We start from the raw sequence: 21172 nt of genomic DNA on the forward strand, positions 1-21172 counted from the left end.
ATTGCCATTAATCACTTAATTGATTTTTGGAGAATAGATGTCAAACTGGAGCTTCTCAAATCGGACTTAACAGGTTTTGTTTGACTTTTATGACGTTTTGCGTTTTACCATATTTTAGAGCAGGCATGTCAAACCGGTCCACAGGAGGGCCGGTGTGGCTGCAGGTTTTCTTTCCAACCAAGTAGCAGCACACCAGACTTGACTCATTTAATCAACTGATCAACGTCTTCAGACAGTTGATTGGTCAAACGGTGTGCTCTTGGTTAGTTGGCACAAAAACCTGCAGCCACACCGGCCCTCCTGTGGACCGGCTTGACACATGTGTTTTAGAGGCCAACGATAATGAAAATAATCAGTTCCAAGGTGTTCTGATGTGTCCAAAACCCAAATATCAGTTTTCCTATTTACAACAAAAGAAGAAAGTGACAAACAAAAGCACAGTTAAGACTCGACTCGTAACACTTTCCGGTCAGAAGAGGCTATGACAGAATTTTTATTGATAGTTTTCATATACAATATAATATTTATAGTTTGTGGATGGACTAAAAAGTGAATAGTCATTCTGCATCTTTTTTTACAGCCGTGAGATCAGGAGGGAATGAACACTTGAATAAACTTTTATTTTACAGTTGCATAAAAATACATCATCTCATTTGTCTCATGTAGAGAATCTGTCCAAAAGACAAGAAAGAAAAACTATTTACAGTTTGAAAATATTTGTGTGTTTCTGTAGATGTGCTTTCAGTTCCCTTTTATCGTCTCCAGTAAACCCCAGCAGATCGGCGTCATTTCTCAGCACTTCCGTGTCGTTTAAAATCTGCCCCTCAGGGAAAACACACTAAAACCTGCTTTTGTTTTTTGGCTTCACAAACGAATGAATTTAAAGTGCTTAAAGTTTTCAAACTGAAGCCCACACAGAACAGCTAAAAACAGAAGATGATTTCTATCAGATATGATGCTGGTTAGCTTAGCTTAGCATAAAGTCCGGAAGCTGGGAAAACAGCTTTATTTTGTTTTGCTTACTTACTTCTGTAAGTTAAATGTTAAGAGTCTAGACAGAGAGGACGTTTGTGATCTGAGGTCATGATAAAAAGGATTTCAGTTTGGGAAGTCAAAGACAAAAACGCTGTTTATGGAGACCTGATCTCAACTGCTCCTTGTTTTTGTTTGATCAAATAAATACTCACTTTTTTCTCAGCAGAGACATTTTTAAATCAAGGACCAATTTGTTGTCCTTTTTGCTGAGCACATCTCCTGGTCCTGATGAGCCTCTTCTCCCATACAACCACCTGTCACCTGTGGCCATGTGAACTTGATTATGTTCGGTCAAAGTCTACATCTTCTTGTCCTCTCTGGGCTCCCATTAAAATAAAAGTGTTCAGTCTGGTTAACAGTGTGATGCAGGGGAACTATGGGTCACAGGAAGGGTCAGTTCCTGTGTGCTGAGAAATCACGGTGTAATATCGCTTCTGTACTGACTCATTAACCAGAAAACTTTAACTCGTCTAACCCTAACCCACATGTTGTGAAAAACGAGAAGATAAAAATAAAGCAGCAGAGACAAAGTGGCACCAAGACCAAAATCAATGAAAAGACTGCGACTGCAGTTCGACAGGAGGTTTTCATCATCGTGGACAAATCGTGTTATTGTTGAAGAGCTCCATGCTTAGACATGTAGATAAACCCTGAACAAAGAGTTAATTCAGCTGTTTAGTCTATAAAATGACCGTCACAGTAATACAGATTACAAGACAGAAAACCAGACTTTCAGTTTGAATTGTAAAGCTTCCCGCACACATCTGAGACTGCAGTAACACTGGAACAACATTATGTGCTAACTGTTAGCATTTAGCATCATGCTACACTGGGCCACGTGACTACATCAGCATGAGTATTGGTTCAAAAAACAACCCAAACACGAGATGAAGAAAATCTCCATTCACTCTGGAAGCAGATTTAAATAGAAGAATCGTGTAGTGAGACGCACACCTGGGACACGACGGGACACCTAAATGCACCCAGAGACCGAAGGAGGACAAGGAGGACAGCACACTAACGAAGAACGCTTTGTCTTGTGTCTCAGCTGCTGTAAGGTTTGGATGAAGATCTTTTTGGCTGAAAACGTTGTGAAGTTGGGCAGCTGGTTTGAGTCTTCATCCTGAGCAGCTGCAACAAACAGGAAGTCTTAAAGTGGCTCTTTGTGTCTGCAGCCAATCAAATCCTCCTCAAACTGCATGTCATTATGAACTCAAACACGTTGCAGCTGCTGACGAGTTCGACCAAACTTCAACTGTGCAAAGCCACAACAACAGAACATCTGTCGGGCAAAACTGGGAACAGTTTTTCTCTGAACGCGTTCACAGAAAACTTCAGAGAAGCAACAGCTCAGCTGATCGGAGAGCAGCCGCCGTTTCAATCGGCCGTCAAGACACGACCACACGCTCAGGCAAAACGCAAAACTGTACAACGCTGCAAGAGCAGCCGCTTCCATGGATGAGTCAGTTCTGTTCACTCGTTTCGAACCTTTCCAGTCATTTCAGACAGAAATAAAAACTCATTTCTGAAGGATGAACGACGTCTGAGCCAACAAATGTGGAGACGACTTTGATTTACAGCAACATGATTTACTTCACACCAGAGCGTTTCTGATGTGATCATTTCAAAGCCAGTTTCAGGTCAGCTGGTCCTCATCTATAGGCGAGTCAGACAGAAATGTCAGAGCATTAAGATCGACTGGCTCTGTGAAGCAATAACATTTTTGAAGGAAGGTCATTGGTGACCACAACAGCACGAGTCAAGTAGAAAAGATGAGGTGGGTCAGAGAGAAAAACAAGTGGAACACGGAGAAATAAAAGAGACCGGATCTGTACAATCAAATGCTGCAGCACCAATCGGCTGCTGCCATAAAACAGTTTGTAGAACCAGTTCCCCATCCTGGCCTCCACCAGTGAAACCAGTGGCCAAAGTCTGACTGACGTCTGTCGAATCTCTCCAGTCAGGCCACCTTTTCTTTAAAACACAAAAATCTTTGGCTTCAGGGACTGAAACTTTGTTCAGCGGCTGAATTAGTTGCGTTTATCTGGTTTGGGCTCAACGACGACAGTTCGGTTCAGTTGAGGTGAAAGGTTTGTCCCTTCATGTGTTTTAGTTCTTTCTGGACATTCAGGATTGTCTTTATTTAACAACTGATCATCTTCAGCCAACGTTATGAATAAAAATTGCTGGAAATGACAGGATGAGCAGGAAGTGCGTAACCCGGGTTTGCTGTGTTGATTATGACAGATCCATCAGCCAAAAACTACACCTTCTGGCACAGACTTGATGTTGGCTGGATCACTGAAGGTGGAACCAAACGTTCTGTCAGGCACGATTGGAATCAGCGAAACATTCTGTTGTCTCCTGCCACTTTGTCTTGATGACAACTCAAGAACTTCTTTAGCAGAACTGATCAGAGAAGATCCACAACACCTGACTGGTCAGACTGGACTGGAGCTGGAGTCCATCCATCCAAGAAGCAGAAAAATGAGCCGTGTTCCATTTCAGGCCCCGACTCCTTCCGTCTTCACTGAGAGAGCAGAACATCTCAGGACGTCTTTGTGATTCTTCTGTCCGAGGAGGTGGGACTTGCAACAGAAATAATATGTGATGGTGGTGGATGTTCGTCCAGGTGTAGCTGCTGCTGGTTGCTCTGTACCCACAGTGACAGATGAGGAGGCGGGTCTTAGTGTCCAGGGTGCTGGTGGGAGGTGAAGGGAGTGAAGGAGGGGGGTGGAGAGAGAGACAGCGGGCTGGACTGAGGAACGACGTCTCCTGTGGGGGGTGAGTCTGTCGCAGCCTGAGAGACACTAAGGGGGAGGAGGGAAACATCAGCTTCATCACTTCAGCTTCATCATCATTTGTAGTCTGGTGACTGACGTGCGTTCAAGGTGATCCTCACCTGACTGTGTAGCTGCTGCGGTTGGATGGATCGGTTACCCCGGCAACAAAAAGCTTCTTAGGCGGTCCGTCAGACTCCATCCCTCCTGAGAGACAACGAGGTTCACATTTAGAAAAAAAAAAACATAATGGAAACAGTCCTATTTGCTTCCGAGCTTCAATAAATGAAAAAACTTAATGCAGCTTTATTTATACACAAAGCAGCACCCAGCAGGTGGCGCTGTGGTCTCACGTAGAACAGAACGCAGGAAGGCTGCAGTAGAAGAAGAATGCAGGAAAACTTTTTCAAAAACTTTAACAGGAAATGTTTTTCTCTTCCAGTCTTAACAAATGTGTTGGTTGTCTAATAACTGTTGTGTTTTGGGGGAAAGAGGAGGAACAGGAAGTGATGGGCTGGCGTACCTCAGACCACCATGTGTCAACAGGCAGCCGAGTGTTTCCCGCAGAAAAACTTCAGCCCTCACCCCTCTCCTTAACATCGGACCAGGTGAGGAGAGAACTGAGGCGGCTGAAGAGCAGGAAAGCTGCAGGACCAGACGGGATCAGCCCCAGACTGCTTAGGGACTGTGCTGACCAGCTCTGTGAGGTGTCCTGAGCCTCAGTCTGGACAGGGTCACTGTCCTGTGGAAGACCTCCTGTGTGGTTCCAGTTCCTGAGACTGCACATCCCAAGGAGCCAAACCACTACAGGCCTGTCGCCTTGACCTCCCACCTGATGAAGACCATGGAGAGGCTCATCCTCAGCCACCTTCGCTCTGTGGTGAGTACAGCGATGGACACGCTGCAGTTTGCCTACAGGCCAAACATCGGGGTGGATGACGCTGTCATCTACCTGCTGCACCGGGCGCTGACTCACCTGGAGAGTGCTGGGAGCGCTGTGAGAATCATGTTTTTTGACTTCTCAAAAGCATTCAATACAATTCAGCCAGTGCTGCTGAGAGGGAAGCTGGAGAGAGCAGGTGTGGACGGACATTTGGCTGCTTGGATCATCGACTACCTCACCAACAGGCCACAGTATGTGAGTCTACGTAACCGTGTGTCTGAGGTGGTGGTCTGCGGCACAAGGTGCTCTCACCTTTCCTCTTCACCCTCTACACCTCAGACTTCACCTACAACACCAGCAGATGTCACCTCCAGAAGTTCTCTGACGACTCAGCCATTGTTGGCTGTGTGTCATCATGGACTTTGTGGACTGGTGTGAGTGCAACCACCTGTGCTTCAACACCAGTAAAACGAAGGAGATTGAGAGATTGACTTCTGGAGAAAAACACTACCACATACACCAGTGAACATCCAGGGCTCGGACATTGAGATGGTGGACACTCTTAAGCACCTGGGTGTTCACCTCAACCATAAACTGGACTGGTCACATGACACCGATGCCCTGTACAAGAGGGGCCAAAGTCGCCTCCAGCTTCTAAGGAGACTGAGGTCCTTTGGAGTGTGCAGGCCCCTCCTAAGGACTTTTTATGACTCTGTGGTAGCCTCTGCTATTCACTACACTGTGGTCTGTTGGGGACCGGGACAGGAAGAGACTGAACAAGCTGGTCAGGAGGGCCAGCTCTGTCCTGGCTGCCCACTGAACTCTGTGGAGGAGGTGGGTGAGAGGAGGACGTTAGCCAAGCTGACATCCATCATGGACAACACCTCTCACCCTCTGCATCAGACAGTGGAGGCTCTGAGCAGCTCCTTCAGCGGCAGACTGCTACACCCTCAGTGTAGGAAGGAGCTACAGCAGCTCCTTCATTCCCACTGCTGTTAGACTGTACAGCTCAACAGTCTAGTCCTCTTTTCCTCCCTTATGAGGACTTGGATAGAGCTGTATAGTGTACTGTATTTACTTTAAAGAGTGTTAATTTATTATCTCTTTATATTTTTTAAACTGTTTTGCACACTTTTTGCTTGTTGTGTTCTGTTCTGTTGTGAATTTCCCCGCTGTGGGATCAATAAAGTTCATCTTATCTTATCTTTACCACAGACCACCATGTTTCAACAGGCAGCCGAGTTCAGTTCTCAGTGTGGATGGACACAGACAGAAAAGATTTTAAAATCCTAGAATCATTTCCTTATGAAAATAGAACAAAAGGCTGCTTGAATGTGATGGTGCTGCTCCCATCACACGACTTCAGGTCACCTCAACACCTTCTGGTTGTTTTGATAAGCCATTTTTTCCTCTGGGAGTTGGAGAAGATCAAAACCAGCTAACAGAAGAGTCGCCAGTCACTGTGATGTACACAGGAAACTGCTCAACATTTCAGCACATCTTGTTTCCTGAACTCAAACACAAACAATTTGATTACCTTTCCTCTTGAGTGGAGTTAATGCAGGCCATCTCACAGCGGCACTGACTGCTGGCCTGTAATCAACAATAACGTCAAGTCAGTCACTGACTCAGACTGAAGCTCCCACTAATGCAGAGTGTTGATGTACCTGAACCTCCTGGTGGGACTCGGGGAGGAGTTGGGTGTGACTCCGCTGTCCTGCGACTGGAACCACTGAAGAAGAAAAGAAGAAAAACTGAAACAGCTGTCATTCTAAATCTTCTGATCTGGAACCAGTTTGAACCCCCATCAGAACCCTCGAATTGGATCTGGAGTCGCAGCCATTTATGACTCAAGCCTGTCATTCAGTCCAAAGCCTAAACTCAGTCATAAATCGTTTGAGAGCCTCATTCTTAGCCTTTCACACCCAACCAACAGTCAACTCAACAGTGCAGCCCATTTTAATTGTTGCAGTGTACTGCGCTCCTGGTTCATACGCTGAATTTATATCAAGTCTGGTCCTTAAAACAAATAAAGTAATTATTGTGGGTGATTTCAATATCCATATGGACAATAACAACGATTGTCTCTGTACAGCATTTATCTCTTTATTAGATTTGATGGGCTTCTGTCAGTGTGTACATAAACCCACTCACTGTTTTAATCACACTCTCGACTTTGTTCTTTGTTCTGACGTATGACATTGAAATTTGATAGTTTTTGAACAAATTCCTCTTTTATCTGACCATTGTTTAATAACTTTTGAATTTCTATTACCTGATTACAAGCCACTAGGAAACAATTCCTACACTAGATGTTTATCTGACAGCTCTGTGGCAACATTTAAAGAAGTGATACCATCTGCACTTCAGTTTCACCGAACACTCAGATGCTAAGGCAGAGTCTCATGCTAACCAAAGCCTGTTCTGAAAGCTCACTGAGAACAACGCTTGACTCTTTTGCCCAGCTAAAAAAGAAAACGATAAAGCAAAAGAGATTAATGCCATGGTGCAACTCTGAGACCCGCAAATGAAAGCAAAACATACAAGAACTCTAAAGGAAATGGTGTTCCACCAAACTAGAAGAATTTTACCTGATCTGGCACGATAGTCTCAAATCATAACGAAAGGCCCCACAGAATACCAGAGCAGCCTGCTACGCAGTGTTAACTGAAGACAATAAGAACAACCCCCCGTTTGTCTTCAGCACTGCAGCCAGGCTGACCGAGAGCCGCAGTGCCATTGAGCCTTGTATACCTGTAACCCTTAGGAGTAATGACCATTTATGACCATTTTTAATGCAAACATTTTACTCATTAGAGTCAAAATTCAACACCTTCTGACCTCAACTGGTGCTGACTTACCCGCCTTGGAAACAGCTGTAGGACCAGGTGGTTGTCTCCCACTGACCTTCATCAACTAAATTCACTTATTGCTTCATCTAAACCAACAACATGCCTCTTCGACCCCATCTCAACTAACTGTCTCTCTCTCTCTTTGTTTGATGAAGACCTGTTCTAATTGATCTGGAGTCCACCTGAACCCTCTGATCCGGAACCAGTCTGAATCCCCTGATCTGGATTCTGGACCACCAAAGAACTGGATGGCTTTTCTGTGTTGTGAACCACCACCAAACCCCATCAGAAACAACGAGCAGCTGGTGTGGAGGTGCTCACCACTGACGTGTGGTCGTGCCACTGGCTGACTGGGGGAACTGGGATCAGACTGGAAGCACTGGGAGACAGGAAGAGGAATGGTCAGTTAGACTCAGGTTTCAAACAGCTGAACAGAATTTGTGTTAAGCTGCATAATGTGCTGGCAAACCTTAGTTTCTGCAGACTCCCTCTGAGCATCATCTCCATATTCTCCTCCTGTCGTGAACACAGACAACTGATATTAACCTCCATGATGACCTGAGGTCTGCCCAGTCTGAACCCTCTGATCTGCAGTCGGTCTGAACTGTTTGAACACTACAGATGTTCTGGTGTCAGTGTGATTTGTCCCATCACGCCATCAAAGAGGAGGAAGATGTCTGTACTTGTGTCCTCACCTGTCTCTTCTGGTCGAGTCTGTCTGGGGTCAGGGAGAATGGAGAAAGGGGGACCAGCTGTGGAAAAGGAAGCGGTGGATGAGAGTCAGCAGCAGGATCGGAGACTGAAGCACGCAGTCAATGTTTCAGCAGTTCAACAAACTGACCTGCGAAGGACAGCTGGGGTTGATGGACACGCTGCTGCGTCTGTATCGAGCCGAGCACATGGGACTGAAGACCGTCATCCCATCACTGACAGAGACATGGACAACAGACAAAACACGTCAACACTGCAGCTGATCGGTCATGTCTGCTTGAGCACGAGACTTTGACTGAGATCTGACAGTTTAGTGTCGGAACCAAAATGTTCTACAGTGTGTCCAAACAAGAACAAATTTAACTGTTTCATTGCCAGGCCACAGTGAACATTCGTCATCCCGTCAAAGTCTCTCATTAGGATCAAATCAAAGAAATTCATGTCAAATCTTCTATTAAATTCATAAGATTCCACAAAATCCTGTGACTCTACTTCACATACTTTTATGTTTATGAATTTTTGAAGTTGGCTCTCAGAGCTACGTTTCACCATTTTTGTGATTCTTTGCATTCTAGACCTGATCAATCGCTTATTTTTCACTGGACTGATCATCAGCTTCTGCTAAACAACACTTCAGAGCTGTTTAAACAATTCTGACTTCAAGGTTTTTTAAATTTCTTTGAAGAACATTAATATCCCCGACAGACATAACAAAATATACCAATGGTATATTAGTCCATCACTGAATAGGTTTTGGAACTGGTGTGTAAACATCATTTAATGTCGTAGCGGGTATGAGACAGCCAGTGTGTGGGATGTCAGGGGATGTTTGGGATGTGAACTTCTGGGAATCTCATGATTTGATTCCTGGGGGTTTGATCTGATCCAAAATAAACTGTAGCCTGAGTTAAGCCTTAATGCGCTGAAATACAACATGAAGTCAGAAATCAACATAACTGATCTGCAGACTTTTCATTTTCAAAAGTTAAAGCATTAGTGAATGAATGAATGAATTTAAAAACATCTCACAGTCTCCTGCCTGTTTTGATATCATTCCTCTTACCAATGATGTATTTTAAAGTAAAATCCGAATCATTAAGTAACAGCGAACTACATTGTTTATGCGTGATCTCAAGTACCTCAAAGCCGAACTTTTATTTAACTTACTGTTTTTGTGGACTACCTTTTCAGTAACTTTTCTAACGCACGAGTAGTACTGACGTAACAAATCATCCTTTTACTTCTTCCGACTGAACTACAATCTTTCCTGTGTGTTCAGCCTAACTAATGAACATACACACAATCTGAACTGGTCTTACGAGGTCTTCGTTCTTGTCACCGTCACTACTTAACCCAATGGGAGACCGCACAGAGCGCAGCACTTACCTGACGCTGGTGATCATGGGGGCGCTGTTCGATCTACGCAGTGCCCCGCCCCCTGCTCCGCCAGCTGCGCCTGCGCACTGGTCCACTTCCATTCGTTCCATAGCTTGGTCCGCAGGCCCGGCACTGGCAGCACCAGCTGCCGGCCTCCGACCTTCCGACGGCGGCGTCGGTTCCTACTCAAGCCCGGTGGAAGCCTGACCCGCAGGCCTCACGAGCAGCCAACACGGAGCAGCCAAGTCAGAGGGCTGAACACCTAAGCTGTTGTCTTTCTACCGCATTTCCCTCAGAAAAACATCGTACCAGTGTCCGACTGTGGTTTGGACCATCATTGATAACAAGCTGCTAACCTACGTTTCACTTACTGCTGTCTCCAGCGCAAATTTAATGGCTGCGTGAAAGCGAGATAAAATACGAAACCCGCGCAGAAACACTCGAGACAAAGTTTTGTACGGTCATATAGTTCAATTTTAGCCGGCTATCCCGGCTCTACGGCGGAACTTTTAATTCGAGTCCGCACAGGTGAAGTGACTTTTAGGATTAGCTGTTGAGCTAACTTGGTTTGCTGTAAAACCTCCAGTCAAGAGATGAGAAAACCGCTAAGCAGCTGGCCGAAACAGTCGAACCCGAGCAGGTCACACAGTCCTCAGGGAGAGTCGGTCCTGCAGGTCCCCCAAACACCGAACAGATCTCCAGAGAAGTCAATGAGTCTCAGAAAATTAACAGTTTGAAAGATTTTTTTTTTTTACAACATAGTCCTTGAGCAAATAGAGGTAGTTCACCACCTGTGAAAACAGCGCCACTGTCTGGCCACAGGGAGAAGTGCAAGATGAGGGGTGCAGCAGTAACGTTAGTGTTCATTTCCACAGAATTAATAAAGTTTTATGTTTGAGCCTCCTGTGCATGTTGACAGTGATTTCATTAGGAGGGTGACACAGTATAAAACTAATTTGTTTAAAAATATTCTTATCTTTAGCCTTTGTGTCATTTGTTGTAATTGTTTTATTACTGAATTTTTCCTTTTTTTATTTTGGAATTTGTGACGTGTTGTTGCTTTTTGAACAAATATGTGAAGTACCATGATATCACTGCCAGGTACTGCAGTAGTGTAGTGATACTGAGCAGAGGGATAAACAAAGCAGCAGAAACATGAGAACGAGCTGTGGACGTCACAAAGTCCTTATGAAGGACATCAAACTGTCTGCTCTTCAGACTCTCAGAAATCCTCCATCTGCTTTGAGTTGTCATCACCAAAAAATGATGAAACAGGACACCAGCAGCCTTTAACCCGTTCACCACCTCCCACCGCACCAGTTCACCAGGCCTGACAGCAGACTGCAGACCAGCACCAACAATTCATGTAGTTTCCTCTTCATGTTTTCAACTGTTTTGCAGCCAGGAGCCTTACTGATCTGTGACTCAGTAGCCTACATTTACTCAAGTACTGTACTGAAGTAGAAGTCTGAGTTATTGTAAATAGTGGACCTTGAACAAGTATATCCATGTTATGTTACTTTCTACTCATGATGGACTCCACTGTATTTACCTGCCAGCTTTAGCTCCTGTGTCAGTGTGTTATATTAACAGTAACAATTTCCCCCGGGATCAATAAAGTATCTGTCTATCTATCTATCAAACGATAATGTAACACAGTACTGCACTGCTTGTAATGGAGTATTTTCAGGGTGCACTTTGTTGTACTTCTACCACTGACACTGCAGTTGTAATAAGTGCATCAATATAACTTTATACATAATTTCCGAGCCTGTTTTATCATTACTTGATGGTGGTTGACATCGCCAAAATGTGGTTATCAGAGGGATGAACGCCTCTGTGTCTCGATTTAAACATTTAAAAACATTTTAAACCTTTGTACGAGTCGACTCTGTTCAGGCACAGAGAGCTGATGTCAGGTGTGTTTTTGTCAAACAAACGGATGAATCTGATGGACCGTCGGGGTTTCACAGATTTAATTTGGTGTTTGGCGTTTCGTGGTGCACAGGCGACATTTCTTCACCTTCAGACGTCAGTCGCTGTACTCGCTGGGCTGTTACTGCTCGCATTAATTACAACAGTTGCTTAAAGCCCTGATACAACGAGTAGTCTACTAGTAGTAGTACTACAACCACTACCACTACTTCTCGAGCAGCCACCCACGGCGCCTCCCGCTGCCGTCCCCGTCCAGAGCTCCAACTCTCCGCCGAAGCCAAGAGCTTAAAGTGGGAAGAGCGGAAAGGGGAGGGGGGAGGAAGGAGGAGAAGGGGAGGTCCTGCCCTCCTTCAGACGGGCTCCAACGAGTCCCAGGCCACTTTGACCAACTTTCTTTTATGTTTCAGGAAAACCTCCGAAGCTCGTCAACGCGGGCGGAAAGACTGTGAAGTCGGCGGGCTGAAGGGACCCGTGGGTGGCGGACGGCGACATGTCAGAAGGACCCGGAGCCGTCTGGATGTGACTGGTAGGTGGGTAAAATCCTTAGAGGTCTCCCCGCTGCTGGTAAACAACTGCGGGCAAAGCAGGCTCACTACTGCGGGGACACTTCCGACCAGATTGATGTAGACTGTCGTGTCAAACTTAATCTGTAGTCTGACCGTCCTGATCAGGAGGACCTCAGAGAACAACATTACACACGTAGACAGACGGAGAGACAGACAGACAGGCGGAGAGACAGACAGGTAACAGAATCTGGAAACAGACCGTTTTACTGTTTTGTTTTGTTTAGGGTTTTTCAAGCTACAAATCGATTAATGTTGATTACTTGTCAGTGATGAATGTGCTGTCGTATTAATCCCACAGCTGGCTAACGTAAAATCAAAGAGCAGATTACTTCGTTTTATTTGACCTGAGTTAAGAGTTAAACTGTTATTTCCTCACGAGGTTTTACAGTAGCAGACAGTAGAAGAACCACATCTGCCCAGTCACTGGTTCAGGTTCTGGTTCCGTTAGTGGTTCAGTCACTGCTTCAAGCGCTGGCTCCATCACTGGTTCAGGTTCTGGTTCAGTTAGTGGATCGGTCACTGGTTCAGTCACTGGTTCAGTCGCTGGTTAAGGTGCTGGTTCAGTTAGTGGTTCAGTCACTGGTTCAGTCGCTGGTTAAGGTGCTGGTTCCGTTAGTGGTTCAGTCACTGCTTCAGGCGCTGGCTCCATCACTGGTTCAGGTTCTGGTTCCGTTAGTGGTTCAGTCACTGCTTCAAGCGCTGGCTCCATCACTGGTTCAGGTTCTGGTTCAGTTAGTGGTTCAGTCGCTGGTTAAGGTGCTGGTTCAGTTAGTGGTTCAGTCACTGCTTCAGGCGCTGGCTCCATCACTGGTTCAGGTTCTGGTTCAGTTAGTGGATCGGTCACTGGTTCAGTCACTGGTTCAGTCGCTGGTTAAGGTGCTGGTTCAGTTAGTGGTTCAGTCACTGGTTCAGTCGCTGGTTAAGGTGCTGGTTCCGTTAGTGGTTCAGTCACTGCTTCAGGCGCTGGCTCCATCACTGGTTCAGGTTCTGGTTCAGTTAGTGGATCGGTCACTGGTTCAGTCGCTGGTTAAGGTGCTGGTTCAGTTAGTGGTTCAGTCACTGGTTCAGTCGCTGGTTAAGGTGCTGGTTCCGTTAGTGGTTCAGTCACTGCTTCAGGCGCTGGCTCCATCACTGGTTCAGGTTCTGGTTCAGTTAGTGGACTGGTTCAGTCGCTGGTTAAGGTGCTGGTTCAGTTAGTGGTTCAGTCACTGGTTCAGTCGCTGGTTAAGGTGCTGGTTCAGTTAGTGGTTCAGTCACTGGTTCAGTCGCTGGTTAAGGTGCTGGTTCCGTTAGTGGTTCAGTCACTGCTTCAGGCGCTGGCTCCATCACTGGTTCAGGTTCTGGTTCAGTTAGTGGATCGGTCACTGGTTCAGTCGCTGGTTAAGGTGCTGGTTCAGTTAGTGGTTCAGTCACTGGTTCAGGTGCTGGTTCAGGTGCTGCTTCAGTTAGTGGATCGGTCACTGGTTCAGTCACTGGTTCAGGTGCTGATTCTGTCACTACTTCAAGTGCTGGTTCTGTTGCTGGCTATGTCACTGGTTCAGGTGCTGGTGCCGTTGCTGGTTCGGTTACTCGTTCCGGTTCTGGTTCAGTTAGTGGTTCAGTCGCTGGTTTAGGTGCTGGTTGATTTTTGGCTATGAAAGTATTGTTAATGCTTTCTCAAAAAGGAGGAGGTTAAAACACGTACAGTATTTGAGTTGAAGTACTTTGGTTCTGTAATTCTGCAGTATTTTGTACTTTTTCAGGGGATGGAGGGACAGAAAGAGACAGCTGAGGAGAAGGAGGAGGAAGAAGAGGAGAAAAAACTTCATCACATCACAACCGCGTCCTCCGTGGAGGACCCAGACCTTCCCATCATGCAGTGGGAGGACTTGAGCCAGCGGATAGCTGAGCTGGAGAAACAGGAGCACGAGAGGAGGGAGGGGTCAAAGGTCAGCCTGAAGACAAAGTGTTGGTATTTCCTGGCATATAGCTGTTCGTGGTAGCATTTCTCTAAAGACTACATTTCCCAGGAGGCTGAGCGTCCTCCTCCTTCTCCGTGGAGGGCTGGTAGTGAGCTGTGACTGGAAGGCAGACTTCCTGTCCTTCCTTTCAACCAGCAAGTTGAAGCTTGTGCAGCAGTGCATTCTGGGTGTTGTAGGTTTTCTACCTTTCTACAAAAGGACATGCTTGTCGGCTCTTTTTCTCTAGGCATTAAGCACCACTTATGAAGTATCTGTTTATATACCATCTTTTTCATTTCGTTTCATTTCAACACTGCAGGAAGGCGTCTGATTACAAAGTCAAACTGACTGAAAATTTGCTCTGTAACATGTATTAATCCTTGCTGTTGTTTTGGTCCAAACTAGAAATATCAATATGCAGTCATTTGAACTTTATTTATTTGTCTGCATTGACAGTAATGTTATTGATCTGTACAACAGCCCTGGCTCAGGCTCATGGGTATTGTAGTCGGTAGAGCAGGTGGTCATGATAGTGACGTAGTCATCACAGAGCATCAGAGTGACTTCCTGTTCAGTGTTTATCTGTTCGGGTTCAGACCAGCAGACAGAAGACACACTGAGAGCAGATGTTTCTCTCAGGAAGAGTAAAAGTTCAGCAGTTTGACTTCACGACTGACCTGGGTCTGACTGGGGATGAAGCTGCTCTTTTTAGTTGCTTCATTTTACTTGTGGAAAGAAACACCGAAGTGAATAGGTCACAGTTTCATCAGTTTTGGGCCTTCAGAAACAATAAAAGTTGTTAAATGTTTTGCTGAGATCATATTGTGTGTCCCTGTCTTCCTGCAGAGGGTGACGGCATTGAAGACGGGGGACTTTCAGGTGTGGAGAGACGTGTGGGAGGAAGAGGAGGAAGACTTTCGGAGGTGTCGAGTAACACAGAGGTAATGTGGTGTGCATTAGCTCCTCGTGTTTGTGAAGCTGAATACCGGACGACACTCACAGAGTTGGTGTGAATTTAAACAGGATCGGGGTCAGTTCTGATGCACACCTGACTCACAGACAACAAACAGACTGAACTAACGTACATAACTCAGCACAGTCTGGTGAAACATACTTTACTAATGCTGGAAATCAGAAGCATCATTTGTGTTGTTTTGGTGAGGTTTGTTTTACCTTCACACTCTGTTGATCAAATAATCACCTTCAAAATGTGGAACCAGCAAGTGTTACAGTGGTTACTGATTAATTTCAGCCATCTAATTAATTAAACCATTTTGGTCTGACTGAGTGTGTTTTAGTAAAAACAAATGAAAGGAAGAAAAAAAGGAGCTGAGCACGAAGCTTCAGAATATACAGAACTGTGTATGATGTACACAGTGGAGAGCAGTAAAGTACCACTGAACACTAGTGACTGGATATAAAGATGAAGACATGAGAGCTCCTCAAAGTGAAGCCCAAACATCTGGACACCCCCTGGTGGCTGGCTGCAGTGCAGCTCATAAGCTCCTCCCCCTCCATGTTAGCAGATGGGACATGAGCCAAACTAAAAACTCAAAGTACACGTCAAATACTTTTTTTCCAAAGATGGTTTTTGTCATTTTAGGTCATTCTTATCACACTTATTTATTAGTTATTTGATGCTATAAAAAGTGGATGAAACTACATGATTGACGGCTGAGTCCTGTTCCTGATTGGCTCACATGGGTGTATGGGCGGGAACTTGATGCTGCAGCTCCACCTGACGTCACCAAAACAAGATGGCAGCACTCATGTGGGATATTTTGGCTTCAGTTTGTAAAGTGTTACAAAGCGGGGACATGTCCGCCATCTGTGCAGATGTCGTGGTCTTGTACTTTAGGATGTTTATCATCTGTTCACAGATTTCACAACCATGGAAACCTGCAGCTGTGCTTCATCAACAACAGCGACAGTGAAGACGAGGACGAAGGAAGCAGTAAAAAGGTCAGTTCAGTATCAGTGTCCTTTACTGCTGTCGGGTCTCACTGTGACGCTCACAGGTCAGTAAGAACCGGCATGATGTGACACTTTTGTTCAGACAAGTTTGAGCACACAGACTGTGGAATCCAAATGTCAACACAATCACACATGTGAATGATACGCAGTTAATATTGCTTTGGTGAAGTCATGTCAATGTTTGTTTTGTCTTTTTGTTTGTTTGTTTGTTTCTTTGACAGAGTTGGTCTGTCATTCACCTTCATGACCTAAAATAAAAACACAAACATGTGACCGCTGACCTCACATCTTCATCAGGTTTCCTTGGGAATGGGCAGAAACAGCAGCCATGTCGCTGGGCTGAAACAGGAAGTGGCCACTGCTCTGAGAACGCTGAGAGATGAGCTGCTGGCCGAACAGAAGGAGAAGGAGGTAAGAGAAAGGAAAGAAGGAAGGAGGAAAACATAAACTTTATGAGGTGAAGAAGCAAGAAAGAACTGTGTGTGTGTGTGTCTGTCTGTCTGTGTGTGTGTTTTGTTGCAGCATCTGGCTAGCAGCAGCAGTGTTGCCAAACGGAAACATCTGGAGCGTTGGGAGCTTCAGCAGTGTTCAGTGCAGCAGCTGAGCAGCTTGAGAGCATCACTTCAACAGGATGTACACGGTACACTCACACTCACACACACACTCACACACACACTCTCATACACACACACACTCACACTCTCACACACGAGTTGGTTGTTCTTGTTGATCCTTGTCTGAAGGTTTGTCTTCTGTTTGTGTTTGTCAGGTGGGACCAACAACAGGAAGTAGTTGTGTTATGAGAACTGATAACCTCAGTGGTGATTTTTCTTCCAGCTCTGAGCTCTGATCTGGTGGCCCACCTGTTGATACGAGACCAGCTGAGGACGAAGCAGGATGCCATGTTGTTGGACGTCCAGGACCTGACCTAACAGCAGGACCACATCCGGGACATCTGTCCACTCTGGGACCAGGTTGGACTGCTCGTGCACATCAGCCGAGGAGGCTTTTACTATACAGCGCAATTTTAGCTGACCTTTCATTGATTTATTAAATCATCAGCATTCAGAACTGATTGGACAGATCAAAAGGAAACTGAATCACCTGAAAACCCACGAAAGGGTGCAGCATTGTTCTGACTTTTAGACAACACTTGACAGACTACCAGGAGTTGTGTCGGAGACAGGATGAGACTTCATAGTTCATCCAGGAGTTGGTACATGAATGCAGGGTGATGTTAAACGACAAGTTAATAACCTGAGAGAGACAGAAAGTCATCCTGTTTCAGAATGACGGAGGATCAAACACTCCATCTGGACTGTTTGGAAGTCAAAGGTCAACATGTTCGGGGAATGAGGATGTTGTTGAACCTACAAGGCCTGTAAAACAACAAAAACAAAGATTCTGACATCTTTTCTTCTAAAGTGCACTCAGCCATGTGATTCACAGATTGCTTTGGTCTGTTAAGACATTCAAGATCTTTGGCCTCCAGTTTGGGGCTGTAAATTAAGGTAGAGGTCCATTGGGGAAGAGGAGGTGGTTGTGATCTGACAGTCAGAAATTAAATTTTCCTCTTTGATGCCACCAGGTTGACGACTCCAGTAGAACATAAGAAAATTACATGTGCTGAACATGATGGGTGAGCAGATTGGGTTCAGCAGCTCTTACAGTCATTTTTCTTCCATGGATTATAAGCAGGTGACATTTGAAAGAAACCAGCTGAGGTGGTTCAACACCTGATCAGGGTCCTCCTGAGCACCTCCCTTTAGAAATATTCTGGACACCTCCAACTGGGAGGAGACCCAGAACTCAATGGAGGGATTATATCTCTCATCTGTGCTGGGAACACCCCAAGGTTCTCCAGGAGGAGCTGGAAGAACTGAGGAGAGGGACATCTGGAATACCCTGTTGGGTCTGCTGCTACCACAACCTGAGGGGTGGATCATTTAGAGATATCCTGTGTAATTCTTTTGGTGCTGTTGTCACTTTAGGTTTCACTAAAACTAAACATTAAACGTATAACAATTTTTTGTGTGTTATTTAGACAATAACTTTCTCATCTTTATTCCATAACGTAGGGAGGGCTTAGCTCCACTAGCCCGTTTATACCAGCCGTCACTGAAGTCTGTGCATTTCATTCATCAACAGACAATAAAATCAGTGTGGTTTTTCTCAGGTAGGAGGACCAGCAGCAGGTTCATTCAAGGAGGTGGAACCATCACAGTACACAGTACTCAGATTTGTGAATATCCAAAATGACCGAAAGTTTCTGGGATTAAATTTTATACAGAGCTCGTATTCAGAAATCACATTTGTCTTTAAATCTAAAGTCCAGATCGTGTTACTTTCTCTAACTTCCTACAAGTCAGTTAGAAAGTGAGACAAAATAAGTTAACGCAGACGCTGTGGTTTGTTGGACTTTTGGTGTGTAATGGTCTGGAATGTGTACTTTTAAATGCAAGTGAGGGGCACTAACATATTTAAGTTTTACTATGTTTACTCGTTTTAACAAGGGAACATTACACTCCTACAGCAGGTGTAGCAAGACAAGCTCAATTTCATTCATATGTTGATATTTTATTATGTTTCTTAAAGAACAAATGGTTGTTTTTTTTTTTTTTTTGGTTTATTTGTTTTTTTAACCAAAATGTCTATAATAGACATACACACTTGGATATATGGTATCAGTACTGAGCAAATGTAATTTTCTCCCAGATTTAAGGTACAGGAACATGAACGTTTGTTTAATTTTAAGTGATGCCAAACACTACAGTCTATGATTACATTACCAGAGATATTAAGTCATAACCAAGTCAGTGTTTGTGTCTCCACCTAACGTCACTGAAGCTTTTATTCTGTCAGCAGTGATTTGTTTGTCTTTGCACAACATATTTAGACACCCTCAAATGTAAAACCAGCAACAGAAACGTCCTCCGGAGCCTCACAAGGGACATATGTTATACGTTGTGTAAACAATTAAATCCACTTTCTGTCACATTGCACGAGGAGCTGATATCCATGGAAGGCTGTCCTGTAAAGTACCAGCCTACACCCTTTCATTCACACACACACACAGTTTAAGTAATGCTTCACATGCTTAATGTGTTTAGTCAAGAGACGTGATGTCGGTGCAGGTAGAAGTCAAACGTGTAGAGGAGTCGCTGTTTTGGGCTTATTATGGTCCTGAAAATGAGCTAGCAAAGTGAGTGTTTTTCTTTTCATTGTGACTTCAAGAGTATTTCCAGATGTATTTTAAAATATAAGTGTTACGTCTTGTTTTGTCTTTTGCTTTTGGAATCCATGTGCTATGTTTCATGTCATCTTGTCATGTGTTTCCATGTATGAGGTTCTAAGTTTTTGTCATGTCCTGTTTTATTTTGAAAGCGTCACTTCCCCTATGTGTCTGTTTCATGTAACTTTGCTTTTATTTATCCTGATTGCTTTCTCCTCCCTTAATGTGTTTCAGCTGTTTCTTGTTATGTTGTCTATTTAGTCCTCGTCTTCCCCGTCACTCTTTGTCAGGTTGTTTGTTTGTGTTCATGTGTCCAAGCCAGGATTTTCTAGAGCCACAGAAAGTGTTTTTTCGAGTTCTTTGATTTAAATAAAAGAATATTGTTTTTGGACCTTGGCCTGCCTGCCTTTTGAGTCTGCATCGGGGTTCAGCTCTCTGCGTCAGCGACGCTGTACCCGTTTTGCGACAATAAGTAGAATTAATTACAAATGTATTTGTAAATGTAATGTGATTCAAATTCTTTTTCAGTGTAAGAAAGCTTAACAAATGAGCATTTTGAATGTAAACAACCCACATCTTCATCACTCGTCATCCTTTCGTCTGTTCTTGGGGGAAGAAGTAAAAGTACAAATACCATAGAGTGAAAATACTTAACTACTAGTAAAAATTTTGCATTTAAAACTGCACTCAAGAAAAAGATTTTGCTAATTTGCTAACTGTACTCAAAGTGCTGAAAATAAAAGTACTCACAGTGCAATAAAATGTCCTGTTGTGAAAATTCTGTGTGTGGAGTCAGCCAGAGACTTTTTGTTGAAATGAGTGAAAAGGCCATCTTGGAAGCAACCATCCAATCATGCCAGACAGCCCAAATCTTCTACATCTGGTCCTCAGTAGACTTCATTAAATAAGACAAATTTTAAGGAGTTCGTTGTAGATTAGGTTTTATTGCTGGAGAAAAGAACAACAAAACTGAGATGGCATCTGGACAGCATCTGATATTTAAAAAATTCATACTTGTGTTACCTTGCAGATGTTGTTTCTTTATTACTCTCCACAAACATGGCTGTTCCTATCACTCCTCTTGTCACATCAGCTCAATATCTCCACAATGTAACCAGCGTTAGTTAGTTTTATTCATTAGTTTCGGTCACATTCCTTTATGTCCCAAACTCTGTTTCATCTGAGACACTCCAAAAAGACACTAACCACGAACAGCCTCTTGTTGGACAAAAAAAAAAACAAACCAAAAAACAAACAAACAAACAAACAAAAAAACCAGCTCATTAATCAATATTATACCTTACAACGTTCTACTTCTTAACTCAGACAAAACTGAAGTTATTTTGCTGGGCCCTAAATATCTTAGAAACAAATTATCTAGTGCTATAGCTACCTTGGATGGCATCACCTTGGCATCCAGCCCCACTACAAGAGATCTGGGAGTTATTTTTGATCAGGATGTCCTTTAACTCACACAAAGCTCAAATTTCAAGGATTGCCTTTTACCTTTGCAACATTGTAAAAATTAGGCACATTCTGCCTCCAAAAGATGCATAAAAACTAGTCCACGCATTTATTACCTCCAGGTTGGACTATTGCAATTCCCTGTTATCAGGCTGACCCAATAAGTCCCTAAAGATACAAGATACAAGATAGGTTTATTTGTCACATACACAATCATACACGGTACAATGTGCAGTGAAATTCTTTGTGTCCCTGCTACCAAAAAATAGGTAAATAAAAAATGTTTAATTTAAAGAAAAAAATAATAAAATTAAAATTAAATTTAAAAAAAGTGAAAATGTGCATTATTTACATGAGTAAAGACTCTCCAACTAATCCAGAATGCTGCTGCACGTGTACTGACAAAAACTCATTTTAGAGAGT

General features: G+C 44.1%; 2 protein-coding genes across 5 annotated transcripts; one reads left to right on the forward strand and one right to left on the reverse strand.

Annotated features, from left to right (window-relative positions):
* Positions 1-456: 456 nt before the first annotated feature.
* Positions 457-10446, reverse strand: LOC124070962 (P2R1A-PPP2R2A-interacting phosphatase regulator 1). Of its 2 annotated transcripts, none has more exons than XM_046411344.1 (9): positions 9648-10446; positions 8392-8476; positions 8246-8302; positions 8020-8066; positions 7872-7929; positions 6366-6430; positions 6236-6291; positions 3938-4022; positions 457-3845 (listed from the first exon to the last, which is right to left on the reverse strand). In XM_046411344.1, the coding sequence occupies exons 1-9, from the start codon at positions 9746-9748 to the stop codon at positions 3722-3724; spliced, it is 678 nt and encodes a 225-aa protein (XP_046267300.1). In that variant the 5' UTR covers positions 9749-10446; the 3' UTR covers positions 457-3721. The 2 variants fall into 2 exon arrangements, with proteins under 2 accessions (XP_046267300.1, XP_046267299.1); XM_046411343.1 differs by having other exon boundaries at positions 8020-8165.
* A 1068-nt stretch (positions 10447-11514) lies between these two features.
* On the forward strand, positions 11515-20047 carry im:7136398 (schwannomin-interacting protein 1). Of its 3 annotated transcripts, none has more exons than XM_046411350.1 (7): positions 11515-12099; positions 13882-14067; positions 14926-15020; positions 15960-16041; positions 16351-16464; positions 16576-16693; positions 16823-16949. In XM_046411350.1, the coding sequence occupies exons 2-7, from the start codon at positions 13885-13887 to the stop codon at positions 16843-16845; spliced, it is 615 nt and encodes a 204-aa protein (XP_046267306.1). In that variant the 5' UTR covers positions 11515-12099; positions 13882-13884; the 3' UTR covers positions 16846-16949. The 3 variants fall into 3 exon arrangements, with proteins under 3 accessions (XP_046267306.1, XP_046267305.1, XP_046267304.1); XM_046411349.1 differs by having other exon boundaries at positions 11880-12103; positions 16891-20047; XM_046411348.1 differs by having other exon boundaries at positions 11883-12099; positions 16891-20047.
* Positions 20048-21172: the final 1125 nt, after the last annotated feature.

Source organism: Scatophagus argus, chromosome 14 (assembly GCF_020382885.2).
Source record: "Scatophagus argus isolate fScaArg1 chromosome 14, fScaArg1.pri, whole genome shotgun sequence".
Taxonomy (NCBI): domain Eukaryota; kingdom Metazoa; phylum Chordata; class Actinopteri; family Scatophagidae; genus Scatophagus; species Scatophagus argus.

What these genes read in the sequence shown, in the direction of transcription:
- LOC124070962 (XM_046411343.1), bottom strand. Translation starts at nt 9,748, where the DNA reads ATGGAACGAATGGAAGTGGACCAGTGCGCAGGCGCAGCTGGCGGAGCA. An exon ending in AGTCCCACCAGGAGGTTCAG is followed by an intron (nt 6,292 to 6,365) that starts GTACATCAACAC and finishes TGTTGATTACAG; the next exon opens with GCCAGCAGTCAGTGCCGCTG. An exon ending in AACTCCACTCAAGAGGAAAG is followed by an intron (nt 4,023 to 6,235) that starts GTAATCAAATTG and finishes GTTGTCTCTCAG; the next exon opens with GAGGGATGGAGTCTGACGGA.
- im:7136398 (XM_046411349.1), top strand. Translation starts at nt 13,885, where the DNA reads ATGGAGGGACAGAAAGAGACAGCTGAGGAGAAGGAGGAGGAAGAAGAG. An exon ending in AGAGGAGGGAGGGGTCAAAG is followed by an intron (nt 14,068 to 14,925) that starts GTCAGCCTGAAG and finishes GTCTTCCTGCAG; the next exon opens with AGGGTGACGGCATTGAAGAC. An exon ending in ACGAAGGAAGCAGTAAAAAG is followed by an intron (nt 16,042 to 16,350) that starts GTCAGTTCAGTA and finishes CATCTTCATCAG; the next exon opens with GTTTCCTTGGGAATGGGCAG.